General features: G+C 49.7%; 1 protein-coding gene across 1 annotated transcript in view; it reads left to right on the forward strand.

The window, feature by feature from the left end:
- Window positions 1-17,352, forward strand: part of DUSP8 (dual specificity phosphatase 8) — a 92,083-nt gene that overhangs the window by 36,408 nt on the left and 38,323 nt on the right. The window contains exon 3 of the mRNA XM_030560581.1: window positions 5,217-5,355. Within this exon, the coding sequence (XP_030416441.1) occupies window positions 5,217-5,355 (139 nt within the window). The remainder of the gene's footprint in view (window positions 1-5,216; window positions 5,356-17,352) is intronic.

Genomic DNA, 17,352 nt, shown 5'->3' on the forward strand with positions numbered 1-17,352 from the left:
AACGCTGCTAAAATTGGTTTAAACGCGTAGTGTAGACCAGGCCTTAGTGTCTATCCAGGATGTGGCCAGGAGGCGTTAGGAAATGGGTACACAGCCAAGCAGCCGCATTGTCCCATGTAGTGCTTTTGTTTGCGCGCCCCCCCCATGTTTTGGTCCACAGTTATTCCTCCTCCCTGCTTCATGGAGCACTGGAAGTTGACCAGGATCTGAACAGGAGGTTCCACCTGCATGGGTTGTAATGTTGTTAGTGGCATGAGACTCTCAGCTGAGATCGGGGCCCTGTCGTGCTAGGTGCTGTACAGACATTGAGCAAGAAACAGTCCCTGCCCCTACTTACAGTTTATGTAGACAAAACAGACAAAGGAATTATTATTATTCCCATTTTATAGATGGGGAAACTAAGGCACAGAGGAACTAAGATGTTTGCCCAGGGTCACACTGAGTCTGTGACTGAGCTTGGGATTAAATTGAACCTACATCTCTTGAGTCTCAGTCCAGTGTGACTACGAGACCATCATTCCTTTCTTTCACTGCTGGCTATGCCAGATTGTCGATTGTCCAACAGTCAGGGAAGGTGGGCAGGCTACGAGTCTGAGGTGGGACCTGAGAGTCAGATGCCTGAGGTTCTAATCCCTGTCTTTGCTCCATACTTACTATATGACACTTAGAAAGTCACGTATCCTCTCTTTGCCTCTGTTTTCCCATCTGTGAAATGGGACTGTACTTCCCTACCGGAGCTGGATGTTATGAGGCTTAATTAGCTTCTCTCCAATGCTTTGAGGGCCACATATGAGAGACCCTATAGGTAGCGCTGAGTATTACTGAGGCTGGAAGTTCTCCCTTCAAACCATTCCTGAAGGAGCTTGTAGGGTACTATTGTCTCAGCCCTGTAAGGGGCTGAGCTGCGGATACTGCAGAAGGCTCATCAGCACTTGGGCTCTGTTTGGATTTGGGTTATTCAACAGTGCCACTAAAGGGATATAGTTAACTTTTTTTAAAAAAAAATCAAAGAAAATCCTGGGCCAGATCCTTTGCTGGTGGAAATCAGTGTAGCTCCCTTGAAATCACTGGAGCTATTCCAGTATGTCAGCTGAGGATCTGACCCTGTAATATGAATCTCTGAACTTATATTAAGAATAGCATCTTAGATTATTAAAAGTGCAAGGGACATTAAAGCTCAGACCTCCAAAAGTGCCCATTTCCCATCTCAGCTAGAAAGCCCAGTTCCTTTTTGCCCCATTCATGCTGTTTTCTTACCTTTCTGCATTTCTCTGCGCTGACTTTCCGGGTCCAAGCTAAGTCAGTTTCTCTTTCCCCTTCATAGTGCAGTGGTGTCTGGGGTTCAGGTTGTCACGTTGTCTGTAGTGGCTCGTACCAAAGAGTGGCTTGTTTTTGACAGTCTTCCCTGAGGTTGGCAGGCACCTTAAACTGGTGATAAGTTCTATAAGTACATTTCACTAATCCAGTAACAAATGTGAACTCCTGGATCACTGCAACAGTCTTACATAGAATCACGGGCAGTCCCTTTTGGTTCTCCAGTCTACCTGGCCACCCAGGCAAGCTGGACTTGGTGATAAATGGTCACTTACACCAAAAATCACAAAATATTCAGGTTGCTCCCCGTTCCAGGAGACGAGTCGCTTACCTTAGATCCATTTGTGCCTTAGATCTCATAGCAAAGACAATCCTATAGTAAACTAACTAAGGCTTTATTAACTACGAAATGGAAATGAGAGATTTATTTACAGGTTAAAGCAGGCAACATATTTGCGCAAATGAGTTCAGTCTGTGGTTCCAAAAGATGTAGTAATCTGTCAACACTTCCTGTCTTCTTTGGGCGGACCCAGGGGATCTCTGCTTTTCGTTTCTTAGCGCCAGCTCTTGGAAGTCCAAACTGAACAGAAAGAGATTAATAATTTTCATGCCTGCTATCTTTATTTCCCTCTTCCAGAATTCAAGCTGATGGGATGTGCTTTCTCACACTAGCACCTTCAGGTGTGTGAGAGGACCATTAAACCAGCCTTTGTGCTGTGATGTTCCAGGATGGCTCAGTCAGTCTTTATAGTTCTTCTGGGTGAGCGGGGGAGCCACTCATCCTAAGTTCACAAGCTGGCCTCCAGAGGCCTCCCGCCTCATATGTTCTTGCAGGCCTGGAGCCTGGCAGTGCAGGCAGCCGTTGATCTCTTTGCTGTTCAGGACACTGGAGAGCTACAGTGCTCAGCCCCCTGTGCTGCAGAGCAGAACTGAAGAAGCTGGGTGTGGGGTGGAGGGCTGAGTGCTGTGCTGTGCTGGGGGGAGTTGGCTTCACTCAGCAGCTCAGGGTGAGATGGGTTGGAGGGCACCAGACAGGGTGGCAGGGGAGGTGCTGAGGTGAAGTATGCCTGGCAACGCTGAAGGTAATGGTCATTTGGCACCAAGCCCTGCGTGTGGCACCAAGGGCACATGGAGTGGGGGCAGGACTGCAGAAGTCACTGCAAGCACAATGGCAAGAGCTACCACCCATCGGGCTCTGCTCTCAGCCCAGATGGCCGTTGGGGGGTGATGGTCAGTGCTGGGGCAAGGTCACTGATGTCTCCGATGGCTGAGAATAGAGATGGGGCAGGATGTGCTTGGCAGGCCAGGGAAAGGCATCTCGGATCTTTGCATGCAGGGCGGTCAGTAGGTTGTCAGGCGATGCTGCTGGCCAGGGACTTCCGGCAAGCGTGTCATTCTGTGGCGGTTGCTGCCGAATCAAAGCTCTGAAGGGTTAGTGAGTGTGGCACAATGGCAGGCACCTCCCCCCACTTGCCCCAAAACCTTATTGAAGCAGGTGAGTGACAGCCCCAGCTCCCCATACCTGGGAACTGAGATTGCCAATGCAAATACAAGCCCGCACCGCAGAGAACAGCAAACTCGCTACACAGACAGCCCTAGACTGTAAACTCCTTGTCCAGCTGCACAGTATCTGTGCTAAACTGCTCTTTGGGCTGTAATGGAAAGAGTTGTTCATTCCCTGCTTCCCTCCCTCCACCCCCCAAGTCCTGCTGGCAGGTTTCATACTGGCTCTGCTTCACAGCTGCTGCCTCCACCTACCGCAGAATGACAAATGTGCCTTGCCCCACAGAGCAGGAGGCTGCTAGCTCGCAAGGCAGGTGTATGTCAACCATCTGCCTATTCAGCAGGTGCACTGAGCTGTGGCACTGCAAGGATTTTATCAGCCTTTAACGCGTTAACTTTTCATTAGACACAGCGTGCCTCCCACTGTCTCTGTAATCCTGCCATTAACTGGACACCATATAACCTCTCCTCAGAGATTGCTCTCTTCCTCCCCCAGCCCGCCCACCTAAGAATGGCTAGTACCCTGGGCGCAAGCCGTGAAAGCTGGCACGCCTCACTGGTGCTCCTGAATTCACCATGTCTTGGACTGGGTTTCTGAGGATCTGGGAATAGCAGCTGGCTCTGTAAATTGCTCACTGCACAGAAAGGTGCAGTGAGCAGGTCAGGCCAATCTTCCCCCCCACACAGTGCTCTCTGCTGTGTGCAGTCCCTGTTGTTAGGAATGCCTAGGGAAAGGGGGCAATGAGAGCCCACATGGCAAACAGCTGATGTGGGGATGTTCCCATCACTTCTCGTACTAGGGCCAAGCTTTGTCTGCAGGAGGCTTTGACTTGGTAATGCACTCCTAACAGAGGAGACTCTGAGCGAGCAGATGGCAAATTGTAATTGATTTGCGTTGTGGTAACACCTGAGCAGGAGTCTCATTGTGCTAGGTGCTGTACATGCACAAAGTGAGAGAGCCCCTCCCCCAGTGACTTAACATCTACATGGGCAAGACAGGCAAAGGATGCGGGGGAGGGAGTAACTTGCCCAAGGTGGCAGAGATGAAGGGACTTACCTGCAGTCATACAGTTGGTCAGTAGCAGAGCCAGGAATAAAACCTAGGGCTTCTGAGTCCCAGTCCAGTGCCCAATCCACTGGACCATGTTGTTTCACGTATGACCTGATGTGCTATCAAAACAAATGGATGTGACTCTTGAGGTTGGCTGTGCAGAGAGATTATAAGGTGGCAATTACAGCCCATGTCTCCTTCTCTCTGGCTGGCCCTGAGAGCATCCCTGCCATGCAGGATTCAGTTCCAGCTACCTTGATACCAGAATGAGAGAGGCAGATTGGAGAAGAGCAGTACAAGGGAAATGGGGGACTGGAGGGTTTGCTTGTGCGGAATTATTGAAAGAGCTGAACAATTCAGAGCTGGCTAAACGAGGAAGTGAGTGTTTGTCATGTGGATCTGCAGGGGAGGAATGGTTTGTGGGGGAGTGTAACTGGGAGGACGGGGATGAAGTCAAGCAATGGAAAATTTAGGCAGGGTATGGGAGAAGGGGGGGCTTGAGAGTGGGATTTTCAGAAGTGCTCACAATTAGCCTGACTGCTCCCCTGGAGTCCATGGCAAAACGCTCCGTGACAGAGCTGGGTGCAAGTGAGGCCTATGCTGAGCACCTTAGAACACCCTACCATTCCTGTCTGTAAGAGTTGCTAGCCTGGAGAGTGGTGAGCGAAGCCTCCTCACTTGGGATAGGACAGAGTCCTGCACAGGCTGAGGTGGCAGGGTCAGGGCTGAGGTAAATGTCATTGTCATCTGATTCCTCGGCTTCACCTAGACAGTGGTTCCCATCTCTTATCTGGGTTATAATGGAGGCCAGGGGGCTTCCCTCTCCATGTCCATTCAGCATAGGCTTTCTCCATCCAGCTGTCTCAGTAGATCCTGAGATCTGACCTACAGGAACCATCCTCTCCTGGGGAGTTCAGTTTCCATGTCCATTCAGCTCTTGATTTCTGTCAGTAGACCCTAGACCTGTTCTGGCAGAGCCAGCCTCTGCAGACGTGAGTGGGAGAGCCACGTCTCCATGCTCCTTCAGTTTAGAGGAGCAAAATTAATCTGCTTCATAACCTTACCGTGGCCACCAGCTCCCCTTCTCCCTCCCTTTCTAGCTCCCCTGCTTGTTTCTTGCTTCATCCCTGATCTGAAGGGACCGTTGCCTCCTGGGGTGTGGGCAGCAGGAGGATTTGCTCCATCCTACCTCAGGCTGGGGACTCTTCTCCAGCACTGAAGTCAGAAAACCTTGGCGACACAGAGAGCAGTGGAGAGCAGCAGAACTCCTCATATCCAACCCCTGCCCCCCCTGCTATCTGCCCTCTACATTCAGTAATGCTCTGTTGTGGTGGTTCCCCCCCCCCAGGTGGAGGCGGAAGAGCACCAGGACGTGGTGGTCTATGACCAGAGCACACGGGACGTGAGTGGCTTGGCTGCCGACAGTTTCCTCTTCATCCTCCTGGGCAAGCTGGACAGCTGCTTCCACAACGTCTCCATCCTCACAGGTAGGATCTGGCTGAGATGCCATAGAGAAGTGGGGACTCTGCCCCTGAAAGGGGGCAGGGAGGATGTCTCCCTTGAGTACATGTGGTTGTGACTAATGTTTCTATCTCCGGGCCAGACGCTGGGTCACCAGCACCTTAGGGTGCCCATAGGAGTGCCTCCATGCCTTCAGGTGACACTCCTGGATGAACTGTGCCATCTCCCAGAGATGGGACGTCCTTAGAGGGTATTGTGGCACCAAGAATGCAGAATGTCTGCAGCACCTATCTGGCACATCACCAGTCCTGCTCATCTGTACCGCTGTCTAAGCCAGCGTTGGGTCCCTCAACCTGTAGGCAGGTGCTATATTGGGGGACTGAGACATGTGTAGAGTCTCTCATCCCAACACACTTCTCAGTCTACCTATGAGAGGCTGCCTTTTCACCTTCCACTGGAAGGCATCCACTTCTGAGGTGGAACCCAGCAGCTGTTTAATACCGCACTGAAAAATACCACAGTGCTTCTAAGACAGGAAGTGAAGAATTCTAGGCCTGGGAATGAAGACTAACATCCCCACAGATGAAAATGTAGAGGAAATTTGCGTTAGGCAGTGTAATTACCTGAGCTGGAATGTGGCCTGAGCACTGGGATTAACACCCTTTCTCTTGCGCCAGGGGATCTGCAATGAGTGCTCAGCACTCCCACTTTAGATCCGCTCTTAAAGAGAGTGCTTGGGTTCAATGCTGGGAGCTCAGCAGCCTGAGAGAGGGAAGAAATTCCCCACAGAACCCAGCCACACTCAGTGCTGTGCGTATCGTGAGGAGGCACCTGTGTGCCATGGTGTGGATCTGCTGCCTGGGGTCTCGCTGACACAGCCCACAATTAGCAATGCAGGGCTGTCAGATGTTCGAGGGGGCTGCATCCACTCTTGGCTCAGGAATGGAGGGTGAATAAGGACACGGTCTTCCGTGTCCTGAGGTGCTGAGTATTGATGTCTGTTCCCTGATACCTTACGGTGCTGGCCCATGTCAAACCTACTACATGGCTCATGATCTCTGCATAGTGCCCAGGTGTTGGTAATGTGACCCTAAAGAGGGGACTCTCTAAAGGTCTTGTTGAGATACAGTTGGCCAGGCAGGGTGGGTGTGAGTGAGAGGAGGGAGCTGCGTGTGGCTCCAAAGGACCAAATTAACTTGGAACAAAACTCCTTGGGTATGTTTAGTGCCTGTATTTTGTTCCACACAGACAGAGACCCCATCCAGAGTGGGATCTGAACAACACTAGGCCCAGCATTGTTCATCCATGACTGTTACTGCTATGCTTTTAGCATGATTTCTCCAGAGAGACCTTTGCACTCAAAACAGAATACATCATAATTGTAGAGAATTTTTTTTCTTTCTTCTCAAACTCTGTCCTAAGTAAACCATGCTACACGCTTCCCTGGTAAGTGTTCTGTCCAGGCCACAGGTTTATGTCCTGGTTCTAGCACAGCAGAGCCCTTGTCCACTTTGCTCAAGGAGAAAAAAAATGCTAGAATCCTGCTGGAAGTGAGCATGTCTAGGCCTGGGTGTAGCCAGCACAGTTCTGCTCCCACAGAGAACCTTGCCGTATTTGCAGCTGTGTTTCTTGGGCCATTTGTGAGCATGCCAGAAGTCTCCAGTATCTCTTGTAAATGGATTTCAGGGCAGTGCACCCTCTTGAGGGATTTGCCAGCGCCGCTCAGTTGTGCCCTTCTTAACGCAGAGGAAACAAGTGAAGCTGTGCTGCCCCTTCAGCTTGCATTTCTGCAGGCAGCAGTCACTTGGGAACAGATGTGGGCCAAAGGCTCTGCTCGCTTGGTTTGGCTGGTGGCATCTTGTGCGACAGCAGGGTTTAAGGCTGACTTTCGGGGGTGGGGGGTGCACGGCACATCCAGCCAATAGGCTGGTGAACTTGCTCTCTGTGGAAGGGCAGCATGGCAGCCTGTCATGTTTCCTGGGCACACGCAGACAGGGATGATACAGTCTTTCTCTAGACTATACGGCGGTTAGTCTGCCTCACTGTTGTCTATTGAGCTCAAGGAACAGCTCCCCAAGCTCAGTCAATAAAGGAAACCCATTGATTAAACATTGGTGTCTGTTCCATATGTTCCTCCCAGTAGAGGGCAGTGTTGTCCATCAACACAAAAGAGCTCCATCCAAGCTCCCCCAAGAAGAAGCACAAGGCTGCAGGGATAGGGGTTTGCTTGCTCTTCTGTCTCTTTTTCCTCTTGTGCCTTCTAACTCCCTGTGATTTTAGGGGACATTCTCCATCTGTCTCCTGCTTGGAGCCAGTCCCACAGTAGGAGCAGCCAGCAGGGCTGTTGTGTAACAGAATAGCTTTGCTGAGGAGGGAGCATGCATGGGAGGATGTGAATGGAGAGGGCAGGGAGGTGGTTGAAAGTATCCAGTTACCCTCTCCCAGATGAAATCATCCACCCCATGCTGCTTGATATTTAAAAAGTGAATGAATTACCAGAGCTCCACTCGGTCTCGCGCCTATTAAAAAAAAAAAACCCGGAGGAGGGAGGGATTCTTCATTCAGAAAAGGAGGAGTGGGAGTGGAGAAGTTATTGTTGGAATGAATCGGGGTCCCCTGGGTGTTATCCAAGAAGACAGAGCATATGAGAGCAAGTGAGCATGATGTTCTAATTATGGGCTTGCTGCAGAGCAAGCGTTGCCCTCCTGGTGCTGGGACAAAGCTCACGAAAAGCTGAGTAGGGAATGAATGAATGAATGAATCTCTCTCTCGCTCTGGCAGGAAAAAGAGATGGTGAGCAGGTGTTGAGAGGGTGAAAGCTCCTGTTCATTCTGGCAGCTAGGATGACAGGGCTGCCTGGCTTGTTTCCCATCACGTAGCCATCCTGTGCATTCTTTGCTGCATTGGACTCAGGCAGCCGGCTCCTGCCCTTGGACGCAAGGCGTGTGTACACATGCAGCAACTCAAGCTGTGTTAGCACCGGTAGGCACCTCCATAGGTCACGCTCTGGGGGTTAAAGCAGGGGTTCCCTGGTTTCTCTTCCCTACTCTGCCAGTGGCGTGCGGTGTTTTTTGGCAACAACTGTGTTTCAGTTTTGCCCTCTGTGCAATGGGGATGAAATTTGTTAGTACCTATGAAAGAGTCTGGCTCAGTTCCATGCTGGCCAGGTACAAAGGCTGTGTCCAGTTGTGGAAACAACATAGCAGCCACGGGCTTTTGTCACAAAGGACAAGTCTCTGATGAATATCTGATCTTAGTAATCTGAACTGCTCTGAGATCCATGGGGCTGTGTTTGTACAGTGCCTGGCACAAGGGGGCCTTGATTTTAGATGGGCCTTCAAGGTGCTACTGTTGTATGCAGAAGAAAGGCTCAAGGAGAAGGCTTTGACTATACCCAGGGCTTTAAAAACCAGCAAAGCCACCTTTGAAATCCCCCTCCTCACTTCAGAGGCAGCCAGTGTAGTAGGGCACAGGGTAGGAGTGATGTGAAAGAGGACCTCAGGCCAGCAAGCAAGTATACTGCTGCCTCTTGAACAATCTACCAGTGCAGTGAAGCCTGGTTGACAGGAGATACAGTAATCCAGGCTTGTGGTCGGCAGGGCCTGTTCTGCAGCTCCAAGGTCACTGTGGAGTCTGTAAGTGCAGAACCCTGCATAAATTGCACAATGAGGTGAAAAGAGTCCTCTTTACCAACCTCCCCAGGAGTCAGCTCAGTCAATGGGGATGTGTCAGGAGCATCCTCCTTGCCACAATCCCTAATGCACCAGCAACACTTTTGCTTTCCCAAGGTCGAAGAAGAGGAGGTTCCAGTGCATTTAGCTGGCAAATTCGCCCAAGCCCTACCTCCAGAGCAGAGACCCAGCTCCAGGTGTGGAGCGGTAATTATTGCTAATGCTGCCCCATTCCCAGATGTGTAGTGATTTGCATGCCACTGGCTAGGCATTGAGCAACCCATGTGAGAGCAGAAAGGTATGAGTCACCCCCATCATGCTGGATTTCATGCCCAGGTAGGTCACAGTGGCACAGAGCCTCAAAGGTGTCTAGGAGCCTAACTCTCATTGCAAATAATAGGAGTTGGGTGTCCTAAGATCCTCTGAGGAGCTGTGCTAATGTGCGCTTCTCCTCTCTTTAGCTCACGGGTTCCATAAGGTGAAGTACAAAAAAGCAAACTCTCCTGTGCTGGAGGGATGCCTTTGGACTGCGGGGAATTGTTAGCTGGGGGCAGAATACTTCTTCCAGTACCCTTTGCTGTACCATTGGGAGAGCTCACGTAGCATCTTCTCAGCTACAGTGCAGCATTTCAGATTTTTACGGGTCTCCCCTTTTTACCTGTATACAGAACTACCTGTTACCCCCTTTTTCCCCCTCTCTGGTGCCACACGCTATGGGCCTATCAGCACTGACGCTGGCAGGTATCATTTCCAGCTTGAGGAGATTTGCCAGCACTCGCTCTGATCCAGCTAGAGCACTAAAAAGAGCAGTGTAGCTGTGACTGCATGAGCGACGGGAAGAGCTAGCTGCCCTGCGTACATCCCTAGGGTGTCAGACAGGATTAGCGTCCGGGCCGTTAGCTGTGGCTGCACAGGCTACACTGTTATTTTTAGCACGGTAGTTCCATCTAGCATGAGCACGGGTATCTCTGCCCAAGCTGGAAATTTACACCTTTAGCTCCAGCATAGACATAACCTCTGTAAGTGACGGCGTGGTTGGCTGGGAGGATGGAGCAAAGAAATAATGGGAATAAAATTAAGCCTTGTGCTGATGGGCCGCTTCCGTTATCCTGGGTCTTGTTTGTGACTCCTAAAGCTGGCCTTTTCTCTCCAGTGCCAATTACTTGTCTGTGTCTCACTCTTTTCCCCCCTTACTACAGCTGCTCCTTTTGCCCATGCTGTCTATAAATTAAAACTCCCCCACTCGTTGACAGCGAGTGTTCGGTTCTGTGCTGCGATAGGTCTGTTCGTTGCATGGACCAAGTCTAGCCCTATGCATTTCCAGCTCCAAAACAATAGCTATGTACAAGAAACCCTGGAAGAGAAATTACAGCCAGTGGGGGGTGCGGGGGTGAATGTGTTCCCAGAAGTGGCTGGTAATTGCCTTGCTGAGGTTTTGGCAAAGCCTCTCATGCTCCTTTTGCTGTGGCGTTTGTGAGCTGCACACCCTGGAGCCTGCCGGTTCGCTAATGGGAAGCGCAGACCACTAATGTGTGGAAAAAAGGAACCAAAATGTAGAACACTGGGTCATGGCTGCTGAGTTTTATATGGAAATCGTGACTCAAAAATACTGCTGAAAACATTCAAGAGGTGGGGGGCCTGAGCGCGTGCACACACTCATGCAGTTTTCTCCTTCCTGTAATGTGGGCAGCAGCCAGTTATTTTAGACGCACGTTAGCAGCACTTGGGAGGTCTGAGGGGGATGTGTGTGGTGAGACTGATGCTGATTTCATCCCAATGGCAAGGCACTTCACCAAAAGTAGTGGCATCACCCACTTGCAAATCTGGCATAAGGGAGACCAGAATGAAGCCCTCTCTCCTGCTTGCATATAAAGTTTGGGGATTTGCTCAGGAATGCAGCCTCCAATGGAGATTTGGAGCCAGATTCTCATCTTGCTTATGCCAGCATCAATCCAAAATAACCCCGCTGACTTCAGTGGCTGTACTCTGGATTTACACTCTGAGTGAAATTGGATACAAGCTGTTAGTCTCTCCAGTGGAAGTGTCGTAGGGGCATACTTTGCTGCCCATGACTAACCCTTTGTCCACATCCTATTGCTCATTCTCAGTGAAGGTGTTGGGGTGTCTGCTCTTACAGGTTTTAGGCTGAAACTCTTCCTGCAAAGGTTGTCCTCGTTGCTAAGGTGTCGGACTTGAACTCAGGAAATCTGTGTTTCAGTTCCGCCACATGTCCTGTGTTTGACCGTGCACAAGTCACTTCATCCTCTGCCTCCATTCTCCATCTGTAAAATGGGGTTAGTCATCCTGTCTTGTCTGTTTGGATTGAAAGCTTGTTAGGACATGGATTGTGTCTTATTGTGTCTCTTAGCACAGTGGGGTCCTCATCCTAGTTGAGGCCACTTGGCAGTACTATAATATTAATAATAATAATGATGACTTATCTCTGATCAGCCAATCTCACTTGCCAAAACACCCGCCTTCAAGAAACTGCAAAAGAAGAATGCCAGAGAGACTAAATAGGCTGAAGGGAGATGGGGAGAGAGAATAATCAAAGCATCCTCTGATCCCTTCTTGTAACTGGTGTTCTTGGTCCTGGCTTCTTGTTTAATGCTATCGCGTGCATGGATCTTTGCAGAGGGGTAAAGGACATGGGCCAAGATTTTCCAAAGTGACTCGTGATTCCGAATGCCTCCATTTTGGGGTGAGTGAAACACCTTTTAAAGGGGCCTGGTTTTCAGAGGGTGGGCGCTCCGCACTTCCTGGAAGTTGGGCCCCTCTAAGGTGTCTTAACAAAGGGACCCAAAATCACTAGTCACTCTTGAAAAATGGTAGCTAGTGAACCTGCTCAGCAACACTCCCAGTCAAAGTCAGAAAGGGCCCAGAGAATGCCAGTGCTGTGACTGTAGCTTAGGGGCTGCAGTATTTTTCCGCTGCTAGGTGAAAGAAGAAATAGTCCCCCTTTCTTAGGATCGCTGGGTAGCATGTTGTGCTTGGGCACAGAGTGGGTATTTGCTGTCTTTTTCAGAGTGTGGCTCTGAGCCATTATATAATGATGGCTAAACTGAGCACGCGTTGGCACTGACAGAAGCTCTATGACCTTAGCCAGACCTTACCATCTGTTTATCAAAGCCACCACCGCTGCTCTTCCAAGGCAGGTGAAATCATTGTTTAAAATGGAGGCAAGAAAGCTAATCTCATCCCAGGCATTTGGTCAAATGCCGGGGAACCCAACCTAAGTCCCAGACGCAGGACCCCAGTGGGGAAGACTCACCCAGATGGTCTGATTTATCCTTTGCATTTAGATCAAAACAACAAATTCTGATATTAAAAACCAATCTCCCCACCCCCAATCTCAGCATCGGTCCCTTCCTGTACATGATGTATTAACGCCTGCATCGTGCCGGAGTGTTGTCCTGCATCCCCTTGGAGCGTAATGGTGCATTTTCTCCCACTGCTTTTTGGAGATGATGGGAGCTTTGGGCCTCAGTTCCCAAAGAATGATGCTTCAGTCTGTGCTGAGGTCTTGTCTGCACTGTGCGTGTTGGTGATTGGTAGCTGGACCCAGCATAGCGGCACGGGTATAAGTCCCTAGTGCAGCTTGCCCTGGTTTCAAGCAGGGGTTGGCTCCACCAGTACAAATGGCAGGTTTGCCCGTCTGCTTTAGGAGTTTGTACTGGTGCAGCTATGCTAGAGACTGAAGGCAGGGTAAATCCTCAGTGTAGACAACACCTCCACCCCGTGCAATTTTACAGGCTCAGGAGTGCTGAGGTGAAACAGAAAACCTAAGTCAAATTGCATCTGGTTTATTTTCTGGTTTAATCGGCACAGATGAGACCGCTAAACTCATTGCATTTGTGACCTCTCTCTGAAGAGGGTGTATCGAGAGCAATTCTTGATCAGGACTAAAACCTGTGTGTCCTGTTCTCCCACCAATGATTTACTCCCACTGGCAGCAGTATCTGTCTGGAATTTCCCTGTGGCTGATGCTAGTGAAACATGGTGGCTAATGAAACTTGCAGTAGTGTCCTGAACAGAAAGGAATTCCCCCGTTATAGACAAAGGCCTTTTATTTTCCCAGCAAGATCTAATAGCTTGAGCAAGGTTGGAGATGCCTGGCTTCTGTTCCTCATTGTGATGCTTTGAGCGAGTCACTTCCCCTCTCTGTGCCTGGGAGTATATCTACACTGCAATCAAAAACCCGCGGCACCAAGTCTTGAAACCCAGGTTAGGTGACTCAGGCTTGCACGGCTTGGGCTCAGGGGCTAAAAATTGCAGTTTAGATGTTTGGGATGAGATGGAGCCCCAGCTCTGAGAGCCTTCTTCCTCACAAGTTTTAGACCCTAGGCTCCACCCCAACCCTGAATATTTTATAGTTCCTCCGCCCGAGCCCTGTGATTCCGAGTCAACTGACCTGGGCCAGGGGTGGCCGTGCCGCAGAGGGGAGGCTTTATGTATTTTGCAGCCCCAAGCATGGCAGTCAGGCGGCTTTTGGTGGCGCACCTGTGGGAGGTCCATTGGTCCCACGCCTTTGGTGTACCTGCCGCCAAATTGCCGCTGAAACCGCGGGACCAGTGGACCTCCCGTAGGCGTGCCGCCGAAGGCCACCTGACTGCTGCCCTCACAGTGACCGGCAGGTTGCTCCAGGCATGCGCTTGGTGCTTGGAGCCGTCCCTGGTGCCGCAAGCATTTTATTGCATTGTAGCCATACAGTTTACCACATGACTCCTCAGCAGGGCTGCCCGGGGTGGGGGCAAGTGGGGAAATTGCCCCGGATCCCGCAGGGGCCCCATGAGAGTTTTTCAGGGCCCCTGGAGTGGGGTCCTTCACTCGCTCCGGGGGCTGCAGAAAACTCTCGCGGGACCCGGGACCCCAGAGATTCTTCTGCTCCGGGTTTTAAGCGGAAATTCGGCGGCAGGGGGTCCTTCCATCCTGGTACCCGCCGCTGAAGTGCTGGGTCTTCGGTGGCAATTCGGCGGCAGGATCTCCCTGCCACTGGTCTTTGGGGCACTTTGGCGGCAGGTCCCAGAGCGGAAGGACCCCCCACCACTGAATTACCGCCGAAGCAGGACCCCTGCCGCAGACCCCAGACCCCCTGAATCCTCTGGGCAGCCCTACTCCTTAGCACCAGTCTTCTGCATAAGAGTTCTATGTTGTGCGTGAAAGCAGCAGCAGCCGCAGATGGGCCTGAAAGGAAGAGGGGAGGGGGTGATGGGATAGAGGGCAGGAGCCCCTAAAGAGTTAACAAACTGGAAGGCATGATGATTCCAAAGAGGCTAGGGGGGGTGGAACCTTAGAGTCCATTATTCCCAGTCTTGGAAATCATCTCCCTGTTGCTTTCTTTTTTTTTTTTTCTTAGTATAAATAGTGCTGCTCACTGCCCTCCATCCGTGGGAGCAGAAAGCCTGTTGATTTATATGATTTTCCTGACATCACATGAAGTGGTGGAAAACTGAATGGAGCCAGCATTTTTCCTGCATTACGTAATGCCCCCTTTTCCTCCCCTCCGAACTGTGCTATTCCAGCAGGAGCCTGACTGTTCTTTAACCTCTGTTTAGTTCAGCACAAACTCTTGCTTTTTTGCAAACTCTCTGTTTTTTATTGATGGCTGTTTGTTTGTTCAGCAGAAGCTCTTAATGGCCTCGGTCAGTGCTGCAGGCTCTTGTATTGAGGACTTGACACCACCCGTGGTATTATTTGGGGCTGAGCCACCATGGTGTGTCACCTGCGCTTCTCCTCCCTTTGTGTTCACCTGAGAAGGATGGGTGGGACTAAGGGGGTCCCTGGCAGGCTCCCATGTCAGTGTTCTCCCATTTTACAATTGGCATCTGCAGTTCAGTGCTTGGGAAGCTTCTCCAGCTGGTTGCATCTGCATGGCACTTTGCATGCCTGGGCCCACGCTGCCGTACAGCCTATTCCAGTTTGTTATAGCCCCTCCCCTTCCCCTTCCCCAAACCCCAGAGCTAAGAGCTTTGTTCCTAGCTGGCCTCGGACATCCCTCTGAAAATCAGATCTGAAGCCACTCACCTGACTAATAAGACAGGTGTACAGCCAGATGGGCGGGCAGCACAGTGACCCCTTCCCAGTTACCGTGTAAAGGGGACCTTATGGATTGACACCGAGGCTGCTGCACCAGTGTAAACCCCTGGCATGGATATGCTGCGTACAAAGCAAGCTGTACCTCTGTGGTTTACACTATGTGCAAAAGAGAGAACAGCCCTTGATGCTTGACAGATCATGGAGTCAGTGAAGTTACTCTAAATGTACATGAGATGACTGCAAGCCTTGCCCCTGTAGGGTAGAAGAGGGAAACAGCCAGGGCGGAGGTGTGATTTTTAATTTGGGGGAGGTGTTTGGTGCCTATGAAGAAGAATCTAGGCCTTGTCTATGCTGAGAGGTTGCCCTGCTTCCAGCTGCTGGTGCGTGTGCTGGTGCAAACCCTTATAATCACCATGAGTCATAATTGGTGCTGGCGTTAAGCAAAGGGGACTCTTTGTCCATTCAAATAGTGTCTTTGCCTGCCTGCACTAGGGGTATGGAGTGATGGCTGCCCCCAGGGCCCTCTGCCATGGTAGACTGGGTAGAACTGGGACCCCCTGGGATTAGAGGGGTTAGATTGGGGGTGGGGGAGGAAGCTGTTCTTTCCCATCTTGTGCACTAACCTGAAACAGGCCCCTCGCTTGCTTTCTGAACTTCAGTCATGAGCTTTTCATCTGGCTCGGATGTACATGTGAGATCATCCCCAGTCCCCAACTCCCTCAGTTTGTCCCAGGTCTGCAAGGAATTTTTTAAAACTTGCCAGTCCTGTTCTTTCTAAATTTGGAGCGTCTGTTTACTCCCGGGATTCGGAAAGAATGTTAACAATATCAGCGGTGAGAAATCTCCCCTCCCCCTTTGGCAAACAGATTGGCCCTGACAGAGCTGGCGAGGGGCCCAGACCGTATACAGCCCAATGGTACAGGAGCGAGCCTGCATCTTCCACAGAAGCAGCTTAAATGTCGACTCGCCCTCTCATTTGCTTCCTGCAAGAATATAAATATTAGGGGAAGGCTGCAGGCGTCCACGTGGCGTCTTAAGAGCATCTCATGCTGGTTTGATGAGCTCGCTGCCAATATTTGGTTGGTCTATTTAATTGTTCCCTTTTTAGCCAGAGTGCTCAGCAGGAGTCTGCCTTCCAGCTTGGTGCAAAACAAGCTGTCTGGGCCCTATTTTTGTTGAGTAGGTGTCAGTGACTTAATGGATGTGGGAGAAATAGTCAGTATGATTTACTGGGACTTTCCAAAGGCCTTTTTGATGAAGCCCCTCCCAAGAGGCTATTAAGGAAGTTAAGTAGCCATGGGGTGAGGGCCGAAGTTCTGTCCTGGACTAGGAGCTGGCTGAGAGGCAGCAAACAATATAGGAATGAAGGGCCGATAGACACCATGGCAGAAAGTTAACAGTGTGGAGTGATGGTGCTTAAATATGCTCATCGGTGACCTGAAAAATGAGATGAACAGGGAGGATTTGGCCACATTTGCAGAAAGCACACAATTGTGTAGGATAGTCAAGATTAGAGAGGACTAAAGGACTCCAGCGGGACCAGGGTGAATTTGATTTAAATCAAACTGATTTAAATCACTAGTCAGGAAGACTCGATTTAATCATGGATTTCTACATAAAAGTGCATTCTTATTGGTTGTTATAACCTTAATACATATTCTTCACAACTCATAGGTGTAGGTTTCATTTTTAGAAGATACACGCTATGCATTTTTAAGTGATTTATTTTGAAAACTTTTCAGATTAGTTTTACAGCTATATCAGAAAATGAATAATTTGGTTATTTCATTTACCAAAGGTAATTGAAGCAGATATTTATGAAGTTATTGGGAGGTGATCTATTTCCAATTCAATAGGTTAATCATTAATATTTGGAGGATTTTCTTGCCATGCTGTACTAGGAGGAGAAATCACCAGACAGACATTTAAATTGTTTTATTTAACTAAAACAAGTGTTATGTATTCTGGATTTTTTTCTTCAACAGCAAACATATAATAATTTAACAAAACAAGCATATGAATTTTTGAATTTAGTTAAACGTTCAGGTTTTTAAAATCAGGTTTGTTTTTGTTAAAATTGTTTTTAACTAAAATAGTTAAATGAAATATTTTTAAAAAACAAAAATTAAATAGACTATGTCAGCCAGGTCAACATGACAAACTTAAAATATTGGCTTCTGCAGCTAACTCAGTCATCTTCACCTTCATTTTCCTGTTTGTTCATAATCTGGAAACGAGAACAAGCTTTTGTGCTTTTTCAGGTCCCAAACTATTTCTCAATTTGTAATGAATTAGTCCAAAGGACTGATTCTTTCT

Source organism: Gopherus evgoodei, chromosome 4 (assembly GCF_007399415.2).
Source record: "Gopherus evgoodei ecotype Sinaloan lineage chromosome 4, rGopEvg1_v1.p, whole genome shotgun sequence".
NCBI classification, from domain to species: domain Eukaryota; kingdom Metazoa; phylum Chordata; order Testudines; family Testudinidae; genus Gopherus; species Gopherus evgoodei.